Source organism: Sturnira hondurensis, unplaced genomic scaffold (assembly GCF_014824575.4).
Source record: "Sturnira hondurensis isolate 20B ecotype Veracruz unplaced genomic scaffold, ASM1482457v3 Scaffold0021765, whole genome shotgun sequence".
In the NCBI taxonomy this organism is placed as follows: Eukaryota; Metazoa; Chordata; class Mammalia; order Chiroptera; family Phyllostomidae; genus Sturnira; species Sturnira hondurensis.
In genome coordinates, this window is record NW_028094396.1 from 2,390,659 (window position 1) to 2,413,528 (window position 22,870).

A 22,870-nucleotide genomic window follows, 5' to 3' on the forward strand; every position below is an offset into this window, starting at 1 on the left:
GATTCTATGCTGGGCTGCCGTAACTCACTGAGAAGTCAGTGAGTTAGCCTGACCCCTGGGGAGAGAGATTCAGGGGGTTAGCCTGGGATGAGATACTTCTGCCCATCAAGTTTGGGAGAGGCATGCCTGCGGGGGGGAAGAAGAGAGGAAGAAGGCAACGGCTCCAGCTGCTCCCCAGAGGGAGAGCCATGCTGAGTCCTCTGTCTTGAGGCTTTTATCTCTTACAGGCAGGAATTTTAGGGAAGGTCTAGGCAGAACATTCATCAGTTTTCCAGGTGTGTCCTTTCAGGGTCAAGGTCTCTGATTGGTCGGTGCCAGGGCAGGGGGTCGTTAGTCACTGCAGCTGGTCCTGGCGTTGCCCAGCTAGTTCTGCTTGTTTGGGTCTGAAGCTGAAATGCAACTGAGGCCTAGATGTTATCTCCAAGGAGGTGACCTTGTCAATCTGGCTATAAAATGCTTGGCCATTTTGTTCAGCTGTCTATTCCTCTATTCCACTTGCCCTGGCTTCTCACTACCCTGCCTTCATTCATTTATTCATTTGAGAAATGCAAATTAAAGCTAGAGAGACACTATTTTCCACTTGTCAGACTGGCTAAAACCAGAAAGCTCCATAAAACATAACCGAACTCTCACACACCAGTGGCTGGGACAACTGCACCAACCTTCACTCAGGAGAGCAATTCCGAAAGATGCGTCACTACTGCACACACTCTGCCTAGGACTTGCACGTCGGGTGCAAGTGAGGAGCAACCCACATAGCCATTCACTGCAGCAATGGTTGCAGCTGCAAAGGATTGGAAAACAACAAAATATCCCTTCACCAAAAGGGGCCTGGTTAAATACACTATGGTACATCCACACATCCATGTAACCCTAAACAACAAGGAAGCTCTTTCAGGGGCTGGGGAACGCTTCAAAATACTCTGAAGGGAAAAAACAAGAACACGAGAGAAACTAATGATTCAGTCGGCCTCTGGGGAGGGGAGCTGGGCAGCTGGGATGGGAGACTTCACTGTATACCCCAGTGCCTTCAGAATTTTGAACCATGTAAAACGTCAGTTCGTCAGAAAAAACAAAATTAAAAGACTTATACATACTGAACCCTTCCTTGTTACTAAAGTTTTGGCTCAGCTCCAGCTGAGTTACTGCGCTCTATCTTGCCTGACACAGCACTCTGGAGCAAAAACGCAGGGACTGGGAGCCAGTGACCACACCTGGTGGGGCCTCTGCCCCTCTGCCGGCCCAGGAAGCAGGAAACCCCTAGGTCAACCGGTCTGCACTTCCTCCCTCTGTCCACAGGTGGTGCTATGAGGCCTGCTGCTCTGGACAGATGGTGGTGGCCTGGGGAGCACTCAGGCTGCTGACCAACAGGCAAAGATACGCAGGGACAAATGAGTAACATAAAATAGAAACTAATTTTATTTCTCTGAAAGAAGCAAATATCCATTGCTGGGGCAGCAACTTTGGCAACAGAGGCTGGTGGCAAAACAAGGAACAGCACAGGGAAGAGCTGGGTGAGAGGAAGCACTAGGATCTCTCCGGGGCAGCCACCCCCTTGGTCTCCTTCCAACCCTGGGGCCTTGGGCCCTGGTCCCAGCCAGAGAACTATCCGGCACCAACACTGCTTCCTTAGCCACCTCAGGCTACTTCCAGGCACAAGATCTTAAGACCAGCCATGTCCCAAACCACTGTCCATGGTGAGGCCACAAGTCACATTCTGTTGGACACCCAAATGCCTGCCAAGGGCTCCCTGGAGAAGAGACAGCCCTGTGCTGGTTCACCTTGTGGTGTGGCCAACACATCCTCCTGGCCCAGGGTCAAACCTGGCTTTCCTGTCAGAAGGACTTGGGGGCACACTCCAGCCACAGGCCCTACCAGAGTGGATGAAGCCACAGGCAGGTCAGCCACAGGCCCTGCTGAGGCCCCCCCGGGGCTGCCGTCTCAGGGCAACTTCCTGCACCCAGGCCTGGGGCACCGTGAGTCGAACTGAAGTTGCAGGGGCAGTGCTGGGTGAGGAAGGGACAGGCAAGGCAGGGCTCCCAGCCTCCTGCTGCCTTGGCCTCGCTCTGCCAGTAGGAACAGCGGGTGCAGCGGGTTCTCCATCTTCCCACCCTGTCAGCTGGACAGGCTCAAGCGATTCCTCCAGGGCAGACCTCTGGCTCTGCAGACATCTCAGCGCCTAAAGGGGAAACAACCAGAAAATCTTTCCATCAACAGGAGCTGATGCAAGAGGATGGACTGACCAGTGTGGGAAGGCCTCTCCGTGACAGGCAAGTTGGTTGAAAACTGGTAGTTCCAGGCCAGGCAATGATTTTGGAACTTACATCCTGGGATGCCTTTTTTCTTTAAGAACTAAAAATAAGAGAGCAGCAGGATTGTGTATTACAGTATCCAAGGGTGACAGGCTAGCAAAGCCTAAGTTTATTTGGATGCAAATTAGTAAGAACTTCCTAATGGTGTGTGCCAGACACTTGCTGTTCAGGGTGACAGATGCATCCCTCATTAATTCTGATCGCGTCTGTGAGGCAGGCACTGTCACTCACACACATTTTACAGATGAGGCCCTGACAGATCGGGACGCATGCGGAGCTCGCACTGTGCCTGAGCCAGCGCTGGGTCCCACCCTCCACTGTTCGCCGCCATAGCCCAGCGGCTCCGAACCCCCCAGCCCACCAGCGCCTCCCAGAGTGGAGCTAGAACCCACCCATCTCAGCACTTTGTGACTTGATAAGACTTTCATAAATATATTTATACTACATATCACTGTATCTTATTTATATAACTTACTATGTTATATATACACATATACTTCCATTATTTATAGGAAAGTAGTAAGTTTTTTGGTTATTCCTTTAAAAAGGCACTAAAACTATTAAATGTTACTTAAAACTGAACTACGAAATGCAGAAATGAGAAATATTTATTAGGGCTGTGTATTTTTACTGATTTTAGAGGGAGAAAGGAAAGCGGGGGGTTGGGGGGAGGGAGAGAGGGAGCAAGCGAGCTGTTGTCCCACTGATTGATGCCTTCACGGGCTGGTTCTTGCAAGTGCCCGGTTCAGGGATCAAAACCACAACCTCGTTAACAGGAGCACGCTCTCACCAAGCAAGCTACCTGGCCAGGGCAGAAATATTTATTTAAATCACTGGGTCCTGAACTGCTGCTCCCTGGAAGCTGCTCAGGGCGCTGTGGAGGGTGGAGGGGGGGGGCAGGGAAGCAAGGCCCCTGTAACCACAGAGGCCCCAATGGGCCTCTTTGACTCATTAGTTCCATTTGAACCCTGAGACTAAAAGTCTACATAAACAGGCTCAGGAGAAACTGTTTTCACCCCCCACTGTCTGGTACCCAACCTCTCTCCTCCCAGCTGGGGAGCCCTGTGTCTCTTGGTTGTGTGTGGCCTGCGGAGGTGCTGAGCTTCTCCCTAGCATGGTGTGCTCCAGGACACCCTGAAGGGCACAGGGAGGTGACAGGGTGGGGGGCTCACTCACTTGTGGTGGACGGGGCCACAGGAGCCCAACAAGTGGCAGCCAGCTTGCTCCAGGTTCCAGTCGAACATCTCCAGCACTTTGTGGCACTCGCCTCTGGGCCGCAGGCCCAACCCAAAGAGCTGCTCCACCTGAGGAGCGGAGGGTGGTGCCATGGGGCGTATGGCACCACAGGGCGCCAGCCCAGGGTGGGGGCAGAGAACCAGAGAGGGGGAAGGAGTGACAGGGAACAGCAGAACCGGTCTTCAGGGGCCCTGCAAACCAGAGTGGGCAGGAGGTGGTGGTACCTTCAGATACTGGGCGGCCCTCTGCACGTTCCAGCTGTGGCTCTGCAAGGCCGCCTGGCACTCCTCTGTGGTCACCCCATGCACCATGGCCTGCAGCTGAGCACACCCGCCCACCTGGTCAGCACCATTCGGGCCCACTCCTCTGGGCCCTCAGGCTCCTGCCCCTCCTCACCCAACTGCAAGGCCTGGTGCTTACCATCTGGATCTTATCTGTTGGCCGTCCAGCCTCTGGCCTGACCCCGGGGCAGGCCCTCTGTGACAGCCGAGCAGTGGCCCTCAAGGATGGTGGCCAGACCCCTGGGTTGCTGTTGTTGGTGGAGAAGTTGGCCTTGGGGTCTGGGGCAGCCTGGGGCATGGGCCGAACAGTGGCAGTGGGGGCAGCAGGGGCTGGGGTGCTGGGTGGGGGCAGCAGGGGCACAGGCAGGGGGGCTGGCTCTTCGGGGTTCTGTGCCTCCCGCAGGAAGCGCTGGTAGCGGTCCAGGTAGGGTGGGCGCTCGGGCAGCAGGTAGTAGTGGGTGCTGCTGACCTTCTTGCCATCTCGGACGATGGGCAGGATGCAGGGACCAGCCCGTGGGCCAGGTGCCTGGATCACCTGTGGTGTGGCATACTTGGGGTCTGAGGCAAAGCTCTGGGTGGTGGGCATGGTCTTCCCAGGTGAACTTGAGAGCCGGGGTAGCAGCGGGGAGCTGCCACGTGGCACCAGGGGGCTGGGGGTCCTTGACCCTTGAGGGGACAGGGGTTCCCGAGGAGGCACCAGGGGAGGGGAGGCAGGTCTAGGCCACCGCCCCATCTCTTCCTCCCCTGAGAGGACTGGAGACAGCTCACCACGTGGGCGTGTGGGCCTTGGGGGGATGGGCACCCTAGGGGGCACCTGGGGCTTGTCATCTCCCACTGGGCTGGGGGAGGGCGCCAGTGAGCCAGCTGGGACCTGCAGCTGCCGCATGCACTCTCGCTGCAGCGCCTGGAAGATCTCTGCGGTCTGGGCTGAGCTGGGGGGCTTGCTACCCCCCTGGGGCAGGAGGAACAAGTTGTCCTCCAGGGGAGGGAGGAGCCGAGCCTGCTCAGGCACAAAGGCGTAATTGGTCTCACCCTGGCTGGGCCCAGGAGGGACCCCTGGGCCCACTAGGGAGCTGTTGATGGAGCAGACCTCAAAGTCATCCTCATCTTGGGCCACATCATCGTAGGCGGGAGGTGGTGGCAGTGGGCATGCATCCCAGTCCACCACAGGCGTAGGGTGCAGGGGTCGGGGCAGTGCCCTTGTGGGGCTCTGTGGTGGGGTCTTGTCCAACAAGGAGCAGGCATCCATGGCCAACTGTGCCAACGAGGGTGCGCAGGGCCGTGGGGAGGGGACCACGGGCTCCTCACTGAAGTCGATGAGTGTGACCTCACTGCCACTGCTACCACGGCCCGCCTTGGTGCAGGACACCCGGGCCGAGGGCTTCGCCAGCCATAGCCCACGGGGCAGGCTTGGCTTCCTCAGGCCCAGCTTCTTGAAGTCACTGGATAGGGGATCTTGGTCCTCGCTCACTGGGTCATAGGTTGGTTCTGCAATGGAGGGGAGACCAGCACAGAGAGGCAGGGTCAGGTAGGAGGACAGAAAGGTGGCATTGGGAAGAAAGTCAAATGTCTCCCACCAACTCCCCAGGGGACCCCTCAGGCACTACATCCTCAGTGCACAGCAACCCCTTGGAACGAGGCAGGCAGAGCCTTCTCTGGATGCTGTCAGCCTTCTGCATGGAGGGTGAACCCCAGCCTCCACCTCAGCTCCAGCAAATGACACCCACGCCCTCCTGCCTCTGATGCCCCTCCATCAGCACAAGACCCCAAAGGCCCCTGCCCCTAGTTAGTGACCCCTAGCGCCACCCCATTACAGCACACTGGCAGTACAGGCAGGGGCAACGGGCAATTCCCCACCGTCAAGAGCAACAGGCGCTCCCGACCCACCATCACAAAGCCCAGCCTCTGCAGGTCCCAGAGAGACTAAGGCAGGCCCAGCAATGGTGGAGGGAGGCAGACACCCATGTTTTTTGGGGGGGGGCAGGGGGGAGGCTTGAAAGGAGAGGAGGGTATGCTAGGCCAGGTCAGCAGTGCAAGCTCACTGCTCCTCCCACCCAAACAACCACCAGGGCTCTGTACCTTCCGGAAGAGAAATGAGAGGAGAGAGGGAGAGGGGGGTGGGGGCCAAGGCACCGAGAGCAGCCCCACTTACTCTGAGTGAAGATGGCAGGTTGAGGCGGGCGAGGTGGAGGCTCCCCTGCAGGAGGGCCATGCAGAGGGCAGAGGGGAGCAGAGCAAAACAGAGAGAGGACAGGGGAGGTGGGCAGAGCGAGACAGAGGGCAGAGCATGGACAGAGAGAGAGAGAGCACAGTGAGTAAGGGCAAGTGACGTACAAACCCAAGAGCAATGGGAAGCAATGGGGCGGGAGGATGGGGGAAACCGTGTTCCGGAATGATAGGCCCAGGATCCAGGGGGTGGATGAGGCTCCTGTCCAAGATGAAGCCCGTGGGGTGGTTTTGGCTTGGGACGGGAGAGCAGGATTAGAGTGGGTGAGGAAGGCCAGGTTCCGAGCACGGCGGGAAGGAGGAGGGCGGAGAGAGCTCAGGCAGGCCAATGCAGGGCTGACCAGATACCCACCTCGGCGGGTACAGCTGCCCTCATCTTCCACCCCACACCCAGAAGGAGCCTGACCCAGCTGTCCCCCTGCCGTCCTGACCCAGCCGTCACAGAGCCAGAACAGCTGGCTCAGGCCTGACCCGAGAAGGCAGTACCCTTGGGCAGCCAATGAACGAGAGGTTGCCAGGGAGTGGCGTGGGGGGGCTTACTTTTCACCCTTCCCAGATGCTGGGTGGGCCGGGAGGTGCTCAGTTCCACGCTCAGCAGGTCAGGAGGGNGTTCCGGAATGATAGGCCCAGGATCCAGGGGGTGGATGAGGCTCCTGGCCAAGATGAAGCCCGTGGGGTGGTTTTGGCTTGGGACGGGAGAGCAGGATTAGAGTGGGTGAAGAAGGCCAGGTTCCGAGCACCGCGGGAAGGAGGAGGGCGGAGAGAGCTCAGGCAGGCCAATGCAGGGCTGACCAGATACCCACCTCGGCGGGTACAGCTGCCCTCATCTTCCACCCTACACCCAGCAGGAGCCTGACCCAGCTGTCCCCCTGCCGTCCTGACCCAGCCGTCACAGAGCCAGAACAGCTGGCTCAGGCCTGACCCGAGAAGGCAGTACCCCTGGGCAGCCAATGAACGAGAGGTTGCCAGGGAGTGGCGTGGGGGGGCTTACTTTTCACCCTTCCCAGATGCTGGGTGGGCCGGGAGGTGCTCAGTTCCACGCTCAGCAGGTCAGGAGGGTCCATGGGATTTCCCAGATACAGTCTGTGGGGAGAGAAGCAGTGTGCAGTGGTGGCGGTGAGGAAACCTCTGGAGGAGATGCTGGGCCTGTCCCCTGGGGTCAGGCATCTGGGGGGGTCGCCTCGCCTCAGCCCCTTGCAGACATGGGTCTGAAGCACAAGACTTCTGACTCCCAAGCTGCAGAGCCAAGCTGTAACCAGGGGAGGGCACTGTGGAGAGAGGGCAGAGTAAGGACTCCTGGCTACGAGTCAAACGTCTAGGACTGTAGGGGCTCAGAGAACACCCTACAAGGGCAGAGCTGGCCCTCTGCAACCCCCACGGTGCCCCAACCCACGGCCAGTAGCCACCTGCTGGCACACTCTCGCCCCTCCTGCCAGGCCCAGAGGCATCCGGCTACACTCCCCGGTCAGGGTGGGCAGAAGACATCCTTCTGCCCCACTGCCTGGGGTACAGCCACCTGCCCTGCTCCCCGTTCACCCTAAACCCCTGTGCTGACTGTCAAGATCTGGGACTTAGTCACTGGGGCTGACTAAAGTCTGGAGGAATGGGGCGGGGCTGGCCACAGCCACTGGCAGCAGGGCAGAGGCCACCCGGCTTTCCTCGGGAGGGTGTTGGTGCTCCGCCACCCCGACTCTAGGGCCCTCACCTGGCTCTTGTGAGCAAGAGCCACACACAGGCTGCCCTCCCCGCACCGTGGGAGGTGAAGGACCTCCTTCGCCATGTCCCTCAGGGCAGAAACACGTGTCAGAAGTCAGAGGAGCAAGGATGCTGAGAGCAGGGGTCTGGAAGCCCCTAGGGCAGTAGAGAGGTAGGAAGCCTGGCCCCAAGAGCTTCCAGATAGAACTCTGGGGCGGTGCCCCCAGAGAGTGACTGAGTCTTCTCTGTGTCCTCCCCAGTTGCACCCCAATGACCTCATCCATTCACTTAAAGGAGACTGGAACCACCCCCCACCCCGGCTATCCCCAGTACAGAGGGAGAGGTAGGCAAAGCGCTGAGCTGCTGCCTAACATTAGCTCCGAAGTTTCCCCGCAGAGACTGCTCTCAGGGTCTTGGACCCCTGGGCCTGACCCAGTAAGTTCTCATGTCCCAAATTCCCTACTAGGAGAAGGGAAACTGACACTCAAATGTTGGTGGCCATGAGAAAAGCTTTCCTACTGAACTTCCAAAGGCCCCTGCTCAAGGCCCCCTGCTCAAGGCCAGTGTGTGTGGGGTTAACGCTGTAGCCCCTGTGGGTCTTTCCACCAGAGAGGAGTGTGGGTCCCTCCTTTGAAGCTCCTAGTCTGGTTCTGCCTACAGGGAAAACAGCTGGGCAATGAAAGACCCTCTGCCCCATGGTTGTAACAGGGGCCTTAGAAGCCTGAAAGAACCTGCGTGCCCAGGGAGGGGCTGCTGGTTGGGAGCCCCAGGTGGGGCCTTGCCCAGTACTCACTCATCAATCTTGTCGGGGAAGCCCCAGCAGTGGCGGGGGTCACTGTCGCCGTGCCCCGTGTGAATGAAGCTATTCTGCAGAGGCTGGCTGATGTCCTGGGCCGACAGGCCAGCCACAGAGGTCACCACATTTCGAGGAAAGGGCCCCACACACAGCGTCCGAGTGTTCTGCCCACGCCACCAGTAATTTTCAGCCCTGCCCAACAGAGATGACATGGTAAACGCCAGGGTGTGGTAGGACGGCCCCGAAGAGTAGCACTCTTTCCATACCACAATCTTTGGCTATGCTGTCTAACTACCTTAGGAGAAAGAAACAGGAGGGTTAAGGCCCAGGACGAGGCTACTCTGCCATCAGCTTGCCTCCTCCCAGCAGCCCCATGATTGCTCCCCCAGTACAGGGCTCGGCTCTTTGCATACCGCCTTACTCTAAGCTACCTAGGTAGGTCGGACAGCTTTTCCTAAAGTTTACAAAAACAAAACAGGTTCAGACAAGTGGCATGACTTGCCTGCAGTTACCAGACCCAGGATTCAAACCTAGTTGTCAGTCTGTAAAGCCAGTGCCTTTCTCACAGTATCACCCCATCTCCCTCCTCCCCTGGCAAAGCCTGGGTCCCAGTCCTTTTCTGGATACCTGATCGCACTCTTCAGCCCAGTTCCAAGAGCTCTGAGCTGCAAGGGCCCCAGGGAGCACCGTGGCCTCAGCACTGGGTTTGAGGCCAAGCCTTCCAACCACATGCAGCTCTTCACACATCTGGAACCACTTGGGGGAGCCCGCGACTTCCTGTCACCAGTTTGTGTATCCCCAGTGTCTTCTAGTAGCACCTGGCAGGGCTGTGGGGCCCTTGCCCTGGCACTATCCCCCCCTCCTTGAGAGGAGCCTGCCTCCCATCTTCAACAAGGCATCCAGGAGGGAACAGCCTCCCAGTGTGGCTGGGCCAGCTGCACCTTGATTTGACCTTAGACACAAAACCTGTTAGGCAGCCTAAGCCCCCTGGGTGGGGATGGGGGTAGGGGTAGGATGGCAAAAAGAACAGAGTGCCTTCCTGGACTCTGCAAACGCCAAAAGGCCAGCAGGGCATGAGGCTCCTGCATCGGCGGCTGGGACCCCTCACCCTGATGTCATGGGCAGAACCTGAGCTAAGGCAGAGGTGGTGACAGGCACACACTGCTGTGGACACATGTGACACCAAGCTGCATGCTCTGTCAGTCCCCCACCTGCATGTCTCCTGTCCACGGCCAGGAGTGTAAAGAAAACTGTAGCTGGACTGGAGGCTGAGAGGAGGCGGTGAGACTGAGCACCTGGACTCTCTGATGTGAGGTGATGTGACCCACTGGGGCAGCGTGAGCCCCAAACAGCCTCTTCTAGAGACCAAAAGTCAAACCCCATGAGCACAGCAGCCCTTGGGAATCCAAGAGGTAAGCTGAGGGAAGGAGAAGAACTCAGCCTTCTTATAAACAAGGCCACTGACCGGCCCACCACAGACACAGCAACCCTGAGATTACCACCCTCTGAGTGGGAAGGGCAGGAAAGGAAGGAAGAAGTGAGGACAACAGCCAGGAAGGGAAAAAAGCCCATACGAAAATTGCAGGGCCATTCCAAGGAGAAAAGTGCTCCCCTATCCCACCCCAGGGCTGGCTGAGGTTGAGGACCGCTGTGAGGAAGTTGGGGAGGCACGCCTGGCACTGGGGACCCTGCTGCTGCTCCCCCCAACACTCGCCGGCTCCCTGGGTTCTTTGTGCCCCGCCACAGAACTGTCCCAGACATCAGCCCCAGGGCTGAATGCCGGACTCTGCTCCCTGCACCTCTTCGGAGGTGCTCATTAACTTGGGTGAGAAACACAGCTGAGGTGGAGACACAGTACAGAGTAGAATGGACTCATGTCCAAGGCCATGACCATGCCCTCCTTGGGTGGACCCTGAGCAAAGCCAGACTGGCAGGAGGTCACTCTCCCCGCCCCTTTCCCTTTGCTAACACAGCCAAACTCCGTCCATAGAAGCCTGATTTGGACTCACTTCTGAGAGCAAGAGGGGATACCAAGCCCACCTCCCTTCGTTGCGGGTGCACGGGGTCCTGACACCACTTGTCAAAAACACCTTGCTCCTGGGAGGGGCAGTCAGAGTGCAGAATGTGTGTGAGAGAAAGAAGCCCCTTGGGAATTGCACCCCAAGCACATGGGCCTGGCAAGGCTCAAATGTGATCCTGAGAGAGCCAATGAGTTGGCCAGCGCTGCATCACACTGCACGCCTATCTCCCTCTGAGGCAGGGGGCTGAACACGGCCGAGGTACCAGCAGCCCAGAGAGGACAAGCCCAGTCCTTCCCAACAGCATGCACCAGCCACACCCTCCCTTCCCTGTCCACCAACAAGCCAGAGCCTCCACAACACCACCACCAGGGTCCGGCCCACCAGGCCACCCAGCAGTCACGACAGCAGAGACACACACAGGCACAGGGGCAGTTCCTAGGAGAGTGAGAAGAGGGCCCAGTACCCCCAGCAAGAATTTTCTACTCCCCGCTTCCTGTCAGCATCCCGGGACAAGCAGAATGTGAAGCAGCAACTGGGAAACCAAGGTCTGGGCTGAGAACTGCTAAGGTGGTCCCAGCTCGACTGGGAACCAGCCTCTGAAATCTCAGCCCCTTGTGCCCGTTCTGGCCCAAGGTGGTCCAGAAATGGCTGACAAATGTGTAAACATTCTGCTCAAAACACCACCCCACCCACCGCTTTCTGGGTGTCCCAGGAGCCCCTGCTTGAGGAACAATAAAGACCCTTGCTTCCCCTGCTCCGCCCACAACAAGAATCAGCGGCTCCAGGGACCAGGTCAGGCCAAGGACCTGCACAAAGATTCCAAAACCTCTGCCCCCCTTCCCAATTCTGTAGACACAGAATATATAAGTGCTGCCAGCCATCTCATCCTCCAAATAAGACCCCTGGAAAAGAACTGTCATCGTCGTTCAAGTCTAGACCAAATCTCACAAGTGTGGCTGACAGAACATCAACGTGCCTGTCTGCCTGCTGCCTGGGGCCGGGAGAAGCACTGAACCTGCAGAATCAGCCAGAGCCAGAGCAAGGGGGTTCCCAGACTCTGGACTAGGAAACAGATACAGGAGACAGCTTCCATCAGAAATAATCCAAGACTCACAGAAAAGGGCAGATATGGAGAGAGCTGAGCCTGGCTAGGAGGAGATGGAGAAAGAGCCAGCAACCACACATACAGTCACAGACCCAAAGGAACACACACGCACACACACACACAGTCCATCCACCCAGATACACGGAAACAGGGCCTGTCAAACAGAGACATTCAGGCACCGAGAAAATGAGGGGGCAGAGTGAAAGCCCTGGTACTACTGACACACAGGACCACCCCCAAAGCCCACCAGCTGTCACGGCCTCCTGTCTCTCACCTCCCACCTCCTGAGAAGCTCCAGGGACTGTGGCCCCAGTGGGCTTTGGCCCTGGAGGAGGGGCCCAGCAAGCCCACACTAGCAGAAGGCAGGGAGCCTGTGACACACTAGCAGAAGGCAGGGAGCCTGTGACAGGGCATGCCCACAGCCACCTGGGAGGAGTGACCCCAGACGCCTCCCTTACCCCTCACCCCGCCTTGTTCCAGAGGTGATCCAGGGCGCCAGCTTGGGACTCACACCTTAGAAACACAAGGAGCTCCTGAGTCATCCCCTGGGGAACACTGGGCCCTGGCACACAGAACCTCCGAGAGCAAGGGACAGGGGAAGGAGGGAAGGCCTAACTGGGGACCGTGGGGCACAAAGGGATCAGGGTCCTAAACTCCTGGAGGTGAGAACAGTTGCAGGCCCAGACTTCCGGACTGCAGTCCTGCCATGTACCTCTGGAGGGGCCCTCGTCCTCATCTTCCTATTTCCAGGATGTTCTCCAAAGCGCCAGGCCTGTAGTATAATCCCTGGCCCCTGAGCTCCAAAACACAGACCACATTCCTTCCCGCCCCACAGGCCTCACCCTAGAAGATTTCTGCTTCCATCCACTGCCACTGACTTGTTGGTACGTGATTCTTATTCCCCCACATTGTGCCCCAAAGCAAGGGGAGCCCTGGTCTAGGGAGAGGTGCTGGGGCCACAGCAGGCGCAGGCCACGTTCTTCCACTGCCAGCCTGGGGTCCAGCACCGACCTCATCACTGACTCAAACCCAGAGGCTGTCCAAGTCACTAAGCCCCAGTCAGCGTGAGGTTTAACCAAAGGCCCAGACCCCCAAACCTGAGGTCCAGGGAGAAAGGGCTTTGCTGGGAAATAGCCCCTGCCCTCCCCCCTGCCTGGCTCTGAATCAGAGCAGTTTGGACCACAGGGAATTTCCTCTGCCTCCCTCCCTGTCTGGCTGTCCATGCTCACCACTGACCACAACAGCACCTCAAGCCTGCCCTGCCCCAGCCAGTTCCTCAGACACTCCGAGGTTCAGATAACAGAGGGCGGGGTGAACGCTGGGTGGGGCTCCAAGGCAAGAACCCTTGGGGCTGGAAGTAGGAGATGGGATGCAGGAGATGCTGTCCATAGGCAGACACACGTGGCCAGGTGTGAAGGGGAGGAAAGGACCAGGAGGAGAAGGAAGCCTGAGGGCAGAGGCCAAGGTGAGAGGCCCAGCCGAGAATGGAGGGGAGCCCTAGGAGGAAGCAGTGAAGGACTCAGTGGAAGGGTGGAGGCTGCTGGGAAGAAGGGCAGCTGCTTTGGGGGCACTAAAATGCACCCAGATGTGTAGTTACAGAACCCGTATCCTGGGAGGAGGTGGGAAGAGAAGGGCAGGGCGAGGACTAGAGGAGGATGTTTGGGAGTTCCAGCATCTCCATTTGTGGCCCCACGGCCTGGCTGCCTCACTACAAAGGCAGTTGGGTCCTGACCCACACAGCTGAGGCTGGAGCCCAGTATGAAAAGGGCGGTGGAGGCGGCACTAGGTAGGGAGAGTCCCTCTAAGTGACAGACCTACATACTTGACCCCAGTCAGACGCAGACCCAGGCCTGTTCCCCTGCTGTTGCCCAGCTCAGGCCCACGACAGCCTGTGTGCTGCCACGCGGACCATTGAGGTAGCCCCTCCACCCCGTACCCTTCAAGGCAGTGCAGGTGCAGCCCCCTTGATCCCTACCTGCCTTCGATGACAGTGATGACATCATTCATTTGGATGTGCAGCTTGTCTGGTTCCTCAAAGTCCTGAAGGGCCCGCATGTCCGTGGGCTGGGCCTGAGGGTAGAGACAGGTCACTTCCCACTCTGGGGCTGACCCTTGCTTCAACACCCAAGCCCCCGCAGGCAGACCTGCCCTTACTTCCAGCAGGAAGTCCCGCAGGGCCACAAAGGTGGGTCTGTCCTCTGGTTTGTGAGCCCAGCACTGTACCATGACATTATAGATGTCTTGGGGGCAGTCTTCAGGCCGGGGAAGACGCTCCCCTTCCTTGTCAATCTTATGCAGGATCTGGAGGGGGAGTGCAGTTTGAAGACAAGCAGAGCCCCCAAATCTTCACTTCCCATCCTCCCTCCAGCCTACAGAACAACTGGAGCTTTGGGCTGCCATGCCTGTACCCCCCAAAAGAGGCCTTCTGAGGGCAGGGCCTATCCCCAGGCCTCAGACTCCACCCCCAGGTCCGGCCTCCCGACAGTGAGCTGTGGCAAGGGCTAAGAATGGGGGCAGGCCCCACCCACCCCTCTCCTGACTGCTAGAGACCCTTCTCCCTTCACTTTGCTTAGCGCTAGGAGGCCACATGCACACAGAGCCTGGGGTACAAGACTAGACAACAAAAGCCAGTTCTGACAGGGCCAGGTTGGGAGCCAGGAATCAAAGCAACCCCCACCCACCGCGTAAGGAGCGCATCTTCAGGCCCTCACCTGACTGCCATTAAGGCCAATCCAGGGCTCCTGGCCGTAGGTGAACATCTCCCACAGTGTCACCCCAAACATCCAGGTGTCACTGGCATGGGAGAAGGTGCGTGTCTTCAGGCTCTCCGGAGCACACCTGGGCAGAGGCAGGGGTCAAACAGAAGGCCTCTCAAAGCACCCCAACCCACATCAGCCCCAAAGGACACAAAATGCTCACTCAACAAGCACACTGTTGCCCCATGTGCCAGGCTCAACAGCAGGCACTAGGGACATGGTAGGAAGGGCGGGTGTCTTAACAAGGGCGTACACAGACTTGGAGAAAACCACCAGTGCTCAGGTCTCTGACCCACATGCGGCCTGGAGCGGGAAGAGGGTGAAGCTGCCAGGTCAGGAAAGCAGGGACGGAAGAAGGTCAGAGGCTCTGGGAGGGGAGAGGGATGCAGCTCAGGCTGTTCTCTCATTGAGGTGGGAGGACGACAACTTCCAGATTTGGGGAAGGATCCTAGCACTTGGGTCATTTCAGCAGGAAGGTGTGGGCGGGAAATTTGGACAGGGCCTGGGAAAGAACCAAAATGGGCGGAAACAGTCACACTGGCTGTGTCCAAATATCTGCACACTGCTCCTTGGGTGAGGAGAACAAATGTCGCCACAGGGAGGCTGCAAAGGGGTGTCCGGGGGCTGGGGCAGAGACTGAGGGGGAAGCCCCTCTGCGTGAGGAGCTGAAGGCACGCTCACGGGAAGGGAGAGCCAGCCCTGCCACTCAGAGGCGGGTGGAGTCCAAGAAAGTCACTCAAGATCTCTTAAGTCTCATATTCCTCATCTGTGAAAGGGAAATAACAATAAAAATTTGCTCACTTCACAGCTGTTTTCAGGGGGCTGCATGAAAACAATTGGCCTTATAATTTACCATCTGAACCAGGATCCTTGAGTATGAAAGGAGGTGCTATTAATTACTCCAGGATGACAGGCACAATCCGGGGTGTCTGGTCCCCGAGGTATAAAGTTTCTTACTTGGAAGGGTGACCACACAACCTGGATTAGAAGGGTTTTCTGGCAAGCTGAAGTGGACCAGCTCCTTACTTCCTGACCACCCTTCTCGGAGTGCCTTCGACAGCAGAGGACCTCTTCGTGTACAGGTGAACACTCCTGCTCACAGTCAACAAAGCCCAGCCTGGCCTGGCCCTGCCTGCCACCAGCTCTACCGGAAACATGCTTACCAACCAGTCTCTGCCTGGCTAACTTCTCCAGATATTTCAAGAGCTTAACACTGAGCTGTCCAGGAAGCCTTCATGCATCCCCCATGGGCACTGACCCCCGTGTACTCTAGTGCCCGGCACATGAGAATTCCTGGATGAATGAGTGCATAAATGGGAACACAAGAAGGGCACCTCAGGCCTGGAAGAGACAAGGGCTGCTGTGGGTATAAAGGCCTCAGATACTCTGAGGCTAGGTGTAAGGGGGACTCGGTAGGACAGGGTGGGGTCGAGGCCCTGGGAGCTGAGGGCACCTGCCCCTCACCAGGCAAAGGGCACCTTGCGATGCTCCTGCATAACGTAGTGGTCGTCGTTCTGGGGCAGTGCTCGCATTAGCCCGAAGTCCCCAATCTTGACCAGGTCGCGGGTGGCCAACAGCAGATTGCGTGCAGCTAGGTCACGATGAATAAAGCGCTTGGACTCCAGGTAGCCCATGCCCTCAGCCACCTGCACGGCATAGCGGCTTAGAGTGCCCAGAAGGAAGTGGCCCTGGTGCTTGCGAAGCCGGTCCAACAACGATCCCAATGGTGCCAGCTCTGTCACCTGAGGCCAGGAGGTGGGAGGAATCAGCATGGCTGAGCCCCGCCCCTCCCTCAGCACCCGATGCGGGGCGCCCAGGCCTCTCCTCAAGGCCTGCCAGGTCAAGCTTCACGCTGCACCCTGGCCTTCCCTCTGGGGACCTCCAGAAGTCCCACTGCTTCCCAAGCCTCTCCCTCTAAGCAATGTGAAAAACTAAGGCCCAGAGAAGCAGCCCAAAGAGGCTCATGTCAGAAATTCCAAACATGAAACTCTAGGAGCAGCTTCCCCCATAGGTGTAACTCTACCAGTGATACAAGCAAAACACAGAGATGGACATGGGCTCTAAGGAACCCGGTCAGTATCGGGCTAGGCCCCTGGGAGCTTCTTTGTCACATCAGGTGGGGGACCAAAGCAGGATCTGGGGGACCTCTGACCTTCGTCAGGATGAAGGGAGTCACCACAGCACAGGAAGGAGAGGAGGTGGACCTCAGTCCCAGAGACCACAGGCCCCTCCCACATGCAGTGCTCACCATCTTCATGGGTGGCGTGAGCACCACACCATAGAGGCGAATGAGGTTCCGGTGGTCAAGCGAGTGCATGGCGTTGACCTCCCGGATGAAGTCGTCCATGGCCTCTGGCTGGCTCAGCACATCTGGCTTCAGGCACTTCACAGCCACATTCACCTGCCCAGAATGGAGACTGTGGGGAGTCAGGACAGGCTGCAGCCCCCAACACTCTGAGCCAACCTGCTCCTCCCTCCAACTCAGCTCAAACATCACAGCTTCAGATCTGCTCATCTGGGTGGGTTAGCGAGTCACGGGTTCCTTGGCCTGGCTGGGGAAGGGCAGCTTCTGATGCCCAGAGGCTATCAGCTGGGCTCCCCTCCCTGGGGGAGTGCCCAGGTTAAATAAATGACCATTAGGTAAGAGATGACTGACCAGTATGATAGGGTATTGAAACGTCATACAATAAAATATTAAAAAGTTTTAGTGTAGAAAAAAATGCTTTAAATATGCCAAAACACCAATCTATGGCGACCGAAGTGGGGAGAGTGGCTTCCCTGGAGGAAGAGGTACTCGGTGAAGAGGCAGGAGAGGCCCATGCGCTGGGAAGGTTCTGTGTCATGACCTGGGTGTGGGGACCCGGGTCTTCGTATACATACAAAGTCACTAAGCTGTGCACTCAAGAACTGCAAGTTTTATTGTCGACACGCTACTGATCCCTCTGGGGAAAAATTTTAAAGACAATACCAAGAGAAAGGGCAAGATTTTAAAAGTTGTATCTAAAGTTTGTATCTTAACTAAATTCAACAAAATACCTACCCAGAGGGGAAAAAGGCAGGAATGCTGACTCTGCTTCCTCTAAGTGGTGAGATTACAGGCGTTTTTCCCCTTTGTTTTTAAAATAGTTTCTGAACTTTTATAAGTTATTTGTATAATTTAAAAAAGAAACAGATGTGTCTAGTTAAACCTCAGTGTAGAATTCAGGGCAAGCCACTGAGACCTGTCTCAGCCCCCTTCACATCCTGTCTGAGGGGACAGTTCCACCCCCGAGGGCAGAGTGGGGCCTCTGCCAGTCTCTCTGGTGCCCATTCCTTTGCCACATCCCGCAGGATCCAGAACACTCACCGTCTTCCCCGAGGGGGCGTCCCACTCCCCTCTGCGCACCACACCGAAGGAGCCGTCTCCAAGCTTCTCAAAGAGACGCAGGTCCTTTTCCCCGATGAGGCAGGTGAGACTCTGCAGGGGCCCTTCCCCTGCTGGGCCACCAGGGGTGGGCGAGGTCTTCCGGAAGGTGCTCTGAGAGTGATGGGGGGGGGACTCAACCTCCAGCCGCTTTCCACTGAACACCTGTTTGAAGGCAGCCAGGAGCCAGATGAAAACCCTGAGGCCCAGAGGCAATCACTCCACCCAGTCCCAGCTGGTCCGTCACATAGGCCTCCAGGTAAGTCCTGATTTTGCCAAACTTCCAAGGGGGCAGCCTGCCTGGAGGCCTGTGCCCCCTCCTGACACTCCCCCCGCCAACAGGAACCCAGAGCCTCGATGTGGCTTTGGCATGTGTGCCAGAAATGGGCTGACAGGCACGTAGCCTGTGGCTACTGCGGCCCCACACCTGGCGGGGGCCCGGGGGCCGGGAGCGCGGGTCTGGGATAGACCAAAGCCCTTCTAGGCACTGCCTTCTGCCCCACTTACCCCTTCCTGCACAGCCCCCCTTACCCAGCCCGGACTGCAGCCCTAACCAGAACAGATGGGTAGGAGCCTGAGGGGCCTGCCACAAACACCTCTCTGTCCATTTTTAGCTTTGGCCCCTTCTCTGGGCTGCCCATTTGGCGCTGTCTGTCTCCACCCTCCCCAGGGAGCCCGCTCCCCTTCATCCTGCCAGGGGAGAGGATAATTTGAGCCTGAGGTTAGACTGTGAGTGTGTGGGGTGCAGATGAAGCAAGGCCTTGCTGGTGAAGGGCCTGGGAAGACAGCTGGGCTTCTGGAGGGGCGCCTAGAGCTGAGGGCTGAGACAGAAGGGAGACTGGAAAAGAACTCGGCTGCACCCTGGGCTGGAGAGGGAAGGGGACAAAGACCAGGGAGCAGGAGGAAGGAAGCCCTGAACGTCAGAGCTGGCCTGTCGGTTTGACTTGGCCACCCCTACGAGGGCATCCAAAGCCTTGGCTTCACACTGCAGAGCCCGCCCAGCTGGGCCCCTGCCCCCAAGGCTGGCAGGGCCTTATCTGCACAGAGTCTCCAGTCTGAGGGCCTCTTCTGGCGGCTGCTCTGTCCTTCCTCCCAGTAACTGGAATCCCTTACGTTTGCAAACAATGTTCAGCTGACAAGGTTCCTCCACATGGCCCGGTGAAGTGAGGTGAGCTGGACTAGTGTTCCCAGCGCTGTCTTACTGAAGACATGCCTCAAGTCTGGAGAGGCTCACTGACCGCCCAGGAACCTCCTGCGAACCCTCGGTGGATCCAAGACCCCTGAAACCTGGCACACTGCACGGCTCTTCCCTTCTGCTTTCACTTGCCCAACATGCTCATCCTTCCCTAAAACCTGGGCAAGGGACCAGGACAGCGTCCCCAGAAAAGGCCACAGGATCCCAAGAGACAGCCCCTTTGCCAGATGGCAGCCAGGAAATCTCTGCTGCCCAATCCCAGTCCAGTTGTTCTGCCCTGCCCGCCCCCTACCCTAGCCCTGAGGCCAGAAGTGGGGAGGGAAGACCCTGGCTGGTTCATTTCCTCCCAAATTGTCTTCCAGACAATGGGCAAAGTTCCACTGAGTTAGACCAGGGACACACCACTCCAAAGACCCAAATCAGGACAAAGTGGGGGGTGGGGGAGGCAGAGAGACAAGGGGATAGGGGGAGACTGTAGGGAAGGAAAGTGTCAGGAAGGCCAGATGACCAGAGAAACCCTCCACAGATCTGGGAGAAGAGAAGCAAAGCAAGGATGTCCTGGGTCCAGACAGCCCCACCCCATGCTGGATACCGGCCTCAACACTCAGACAGAACAAGGGCTCAAGTTACAGTGTGCTCGTCAACCAGGGCCTGTTCCACACTCAGCACCATTGCATAGTGAGAGAGAAGTGAACCACGGTTGTACACAGGCTACTCACATGCTGTCTCTAGCAGGGACAGACACCCAGCCAGGAAGCTCTACAAGCACCCTGACCAAGAAGACCCCGGAGGAAGGAGGTCTGTACAAAGTGCGAGATTATACTGCCCGGGAATGGGGGAAGTTTCCTAGGACTGACATCAGAGTGGGACCCCATGAGGCGGCCCCAGCCTGTCTCACTTCTTGTCCACCCACCTTGCTCATCCAGGACTTCCGCTTGCACATGGCCTTTCTCCTCTTCACAGCCTCCCACAGCCGCCGCTGGCCTGCAGGAGGGACACAGACATGGAACCCAGGGCTGTTAAGCATCATGTCGCTAGGAGAGGCTGCTGCCCATCTGTGGGCTTCTTCGGTCTCCTGGAGTGGGTCTACCGCTAGATACGGCCCAGCACAATGACGCCGAAGAAACAAACCATCCCCCGACCAGGAGCTGCAGCACATCAGATGGTCACTGCACTCCACGTCCAGGCTCTTGAACTGGAAGGAGGTGTGTAAGCACCAAAACTGAACAGCAGTTCTCTGTTCCCAACTCTCAGGAAGAAAGGAAATTAAGGTAATAGATAGAATTTTCCTAATTTTGAGGGGTTTTCCCACAAAATTTTACTATGTTACTGGCATCATCAACTATCCAGGCCAAAAGTAGGATTAAGTCCATGTCTAATTCAGCACATTATTACTTATTTAGCTGCTTTAAGTGGAGTGCGTAAGTTTCCATGTCCTGTAAGAAAAACCGTGAGTTCTAGGTACTGCGGCCACTACTTCTCAGGATCAATACGTAGAAAAGAAATGAGTTTAACTCAGAGCAGATCTTTGCGAGAGAGTAAGAGAAAGAGACAGATGAACAGAAAGTCAGCAAACCATCTGAGGGTTTTCATCTTCCCTTCTTCATACAAATCTGTAGACAAGGAGCCCTTAGTGAGCAGACCAGACATTCTACATGTACAGAGAGGGAGGAGACAGAGGAAACACATCCTACAAATGTCCGAACAAACAAACGGGTGGTAGTTGGTCCTGAGTAGCCAGAGCTTTTTAAGAAAGACTCCTCAGAGTCCAATTCACCTCCATAAGTGCAAACTTCTCATGCACTCACTGTGTGCGGCATGTACTGAGGCCCCTCCACCCCACCTCAGGGGCTCTTGGACAGGCAGTGAAAGTTCTCAGCTATGCCACCCCAGGAATAAAGGAGGTAAATGGTCAGTGGGGAAACAACGAGCAAGGCCAACATCCCCACCTACCGGGCCGGCCCATGCCAATCTTCTCCAGGTCTTCATTCTTGACATACTCAAAGTGGGACAGGCGGGTCACATTGAGGTCGTCGCGGAGCCGTAGGAAGTACTGCTGCAGCTGCACCTCAGAGAGCAGCTCCAGCAGCCAGCCCGTGCCCTCCTCCGGCTGCATACTGCTGCTCCCCAGCCTCTGTGGGGCGGGAAGACTGAATCAAGGACCCAGGGATGCAGGGAGGTAACGGGGACCCTGCCCAAGTGCCCTGGGCTCACCCGCATCCTACTATGCTACTTCCGGGAAGGATTCGAATCACCACTTGCTCTTCGACATGGCGGTACAGAGGAGCCTGTACCTACCTGCCCCCTCTCCTGCCAGCAACAAAGGTAGAATCAGGACAGTCGGGATACAGCCCAGGTGCTGGAGTCAGGGTCTCATTCCCAAAATCCACAGCCCAGTGACCTGAAATCAGCCTCTAGTGTTCTCAGGTTTCCCGCTGGCTCAGACTCTCTTGGGGTCATAAGTACTTTCAGAATCTGATGAAAACTATTGATTTATTTCTCCAGGACAAATACACATTCTAACCATAAAGTTTCAATAAAAAATATCAGGGGTTACAATGTCCTTTGAGACCCATCCATGGGCCCGAGACCTGATGGACCCCACGGAAAGCACTCGGGCCTGGATGAGGCCTCCCAGCGCCTGGCGCAGCCTCTCCCCTCAGTCCAGGCATCTCTCCCAAGTGCCTCCAGGACCACAGCGAGCGGAAGAGGGCAGGGCAGAGGCTGGGCTGGCTCTCAGACCCAGCTCACAGAGGCAGCCCTGTTCAGCTCCTGTCGACGGTTATCACAACAGACTGGCCCAGTGTCATCAAGGCTTTCAATTTTTTCAAGAAATACTGGCAATCTGAATTTATCTTGCCCTTAAAGTTTTTTTGAAAATATATGTACACGGTAAAATATTAAAAAGGCACACAGGAGCCACAAAGTCTCCCTCCCTCCCCTATTTTACAGCCACCTAGCTCCCCATCCCCAAAGCCAGATGCCATGAGTGACTTATATACCCTTCCAGGCTTTGTGTTTCCCCACATAAACATTCATTCATTATACATACCATTCCGATCCTCGTTTTCATTTCACATTATCCTTGTCCTGGCTTTTTAACTGTGTTAACTAGCTGACATTTGAAATACACACACCTCCCAACACTCAGTGTTGGCCAAAAGACACACGTAGGTGCAGGCCACAGCCAGCCAAAAGGCCACCAGGGAGTGACCTCTGACTTACACTTTCTTGGGCCCAGAGAAAGAGGCTGGTGGCATCTCAAAGCTAAGCAACCTGACCCACCGGACCCCAAACCCATCCCTGGCTAAGTAAGACACCTCAGAGCTGAGGGCTCAGCCAGGCCAGCTCTGACCCATGTTCGCGCCCCATGGATGAAGCAGACAGGAGGGAAAAGGCCAGCTGCCTGAGACCCCTCCTCCCAACTCAGAGGTGGCCTTGTCCCCCCGCTCTCATCACAGGTCATACTGAGAGGCAGGCGTTCATAGCCCGGGCCCAGCATGAGCCTCCTGCCCCCATCGTTCCCAGAGGTTCTGCCAGCTGAGGGCCAGGAGTTCAGACTTTCCCAGGCAGCTCAGGGCAGTACGAAGAGCAACAAATGGGAAAGAGAGGACCTCAGTTCAAACCCCGGCATGCCCAACGAGGCGGCTGGGCCAGAGGGGGTTTCCAAACTTGAAGCTGCAACCCTTCACCCGGATGGTTCTCACAAAGGCTGTACAGCCCCCAGGCGATGTTTTTGGTTATCCCAACGTTGGGGGGCCACTAGCGGCCTTCAGTGGGTGGTTGGGGACAAGAACGTGAGTTACCCTGGAATGTGCAGGACAGTTTCACACACTGTCCAAAT

General features: G+C 57.0%; 1 protein-coding gene across 11 annotated transcripts in view; it reads right to left on the minus strand.

The window, feature by feature from the left end:
• Positions 1-1,396: 1,396 nt before the first annotated feature.
• The window catches only part of TNK2 (tyrosine kinase non receptor 2), a 40,761-nt gene continuing 19,287 nt past the window's right edge, over positions 1,397-22,870 (minus strand). For 8 of the 11 annotated variants that reach the window (XM_037033720.1, XM_037033719.1, XM_037033718.1 and 5 more), the window contains 15 exons: positions 20,980-21,160; positions 19,940-20,010; positions 17,775-17,996; positions 16,677-16,829; positions 15,893-16,170; positions 14,384-14,510; positions 13,827-13,973; positions 13,648-13,742; positions 8,544-8,738; positions 7,047-7,138; positions 5,982-6,026; positions 3,969-5,317; positions 3,773-3,868; positions 3,489-3,616; positions 1,397-2,179 (listed from right to left, as the gene is read on the minus strand). In XM_037033720.1, coding sequence (XP_036889615.1) covers positions 2,173-2,179; positions 3,489-3,616; positions 3,773-3,868; positions 3,969-5,317; positions 5,982-6,026; positions 7,047-7,138; positions 8,544-8,738; positions 13,648-13,742; positions 13,827-13,973; positions 14,384-14,510; positions 15,893-16,170; positions 16,677-16,829; positions 17,775-17,996; positions 19,940-20,010; positions 20,980-21,142 — 3,168 coding nt within the window. In that variant the 5' untranslated portion in view covers positions 21,143-21,160 and the 3' untranslated portion in view covers positions 1,397-2,172. Of the gene's footprint in view, positions 2,180-3,488; positions 3,617-3,772; positions 3,869-3,968; positions 5,318-5,981; positions 6,027-7,046; positions 7,139-8,543; positions 8,739-13,647; positions 13,743-13,826; positions 13,974-14,383; positions 14,511-15,892; positions 16,171-16,676; positions 16,830-17,774; positions 17,997-19,939; positions 20,011-20,834; positions 20,927-20,979; positions 21,161-22,870 lie in introns of those variants that run through there. The other 3 variants (XM_037033715.1, XM_037033723.1, XM_037033714.1) reach the window with 3 other exon arrangements.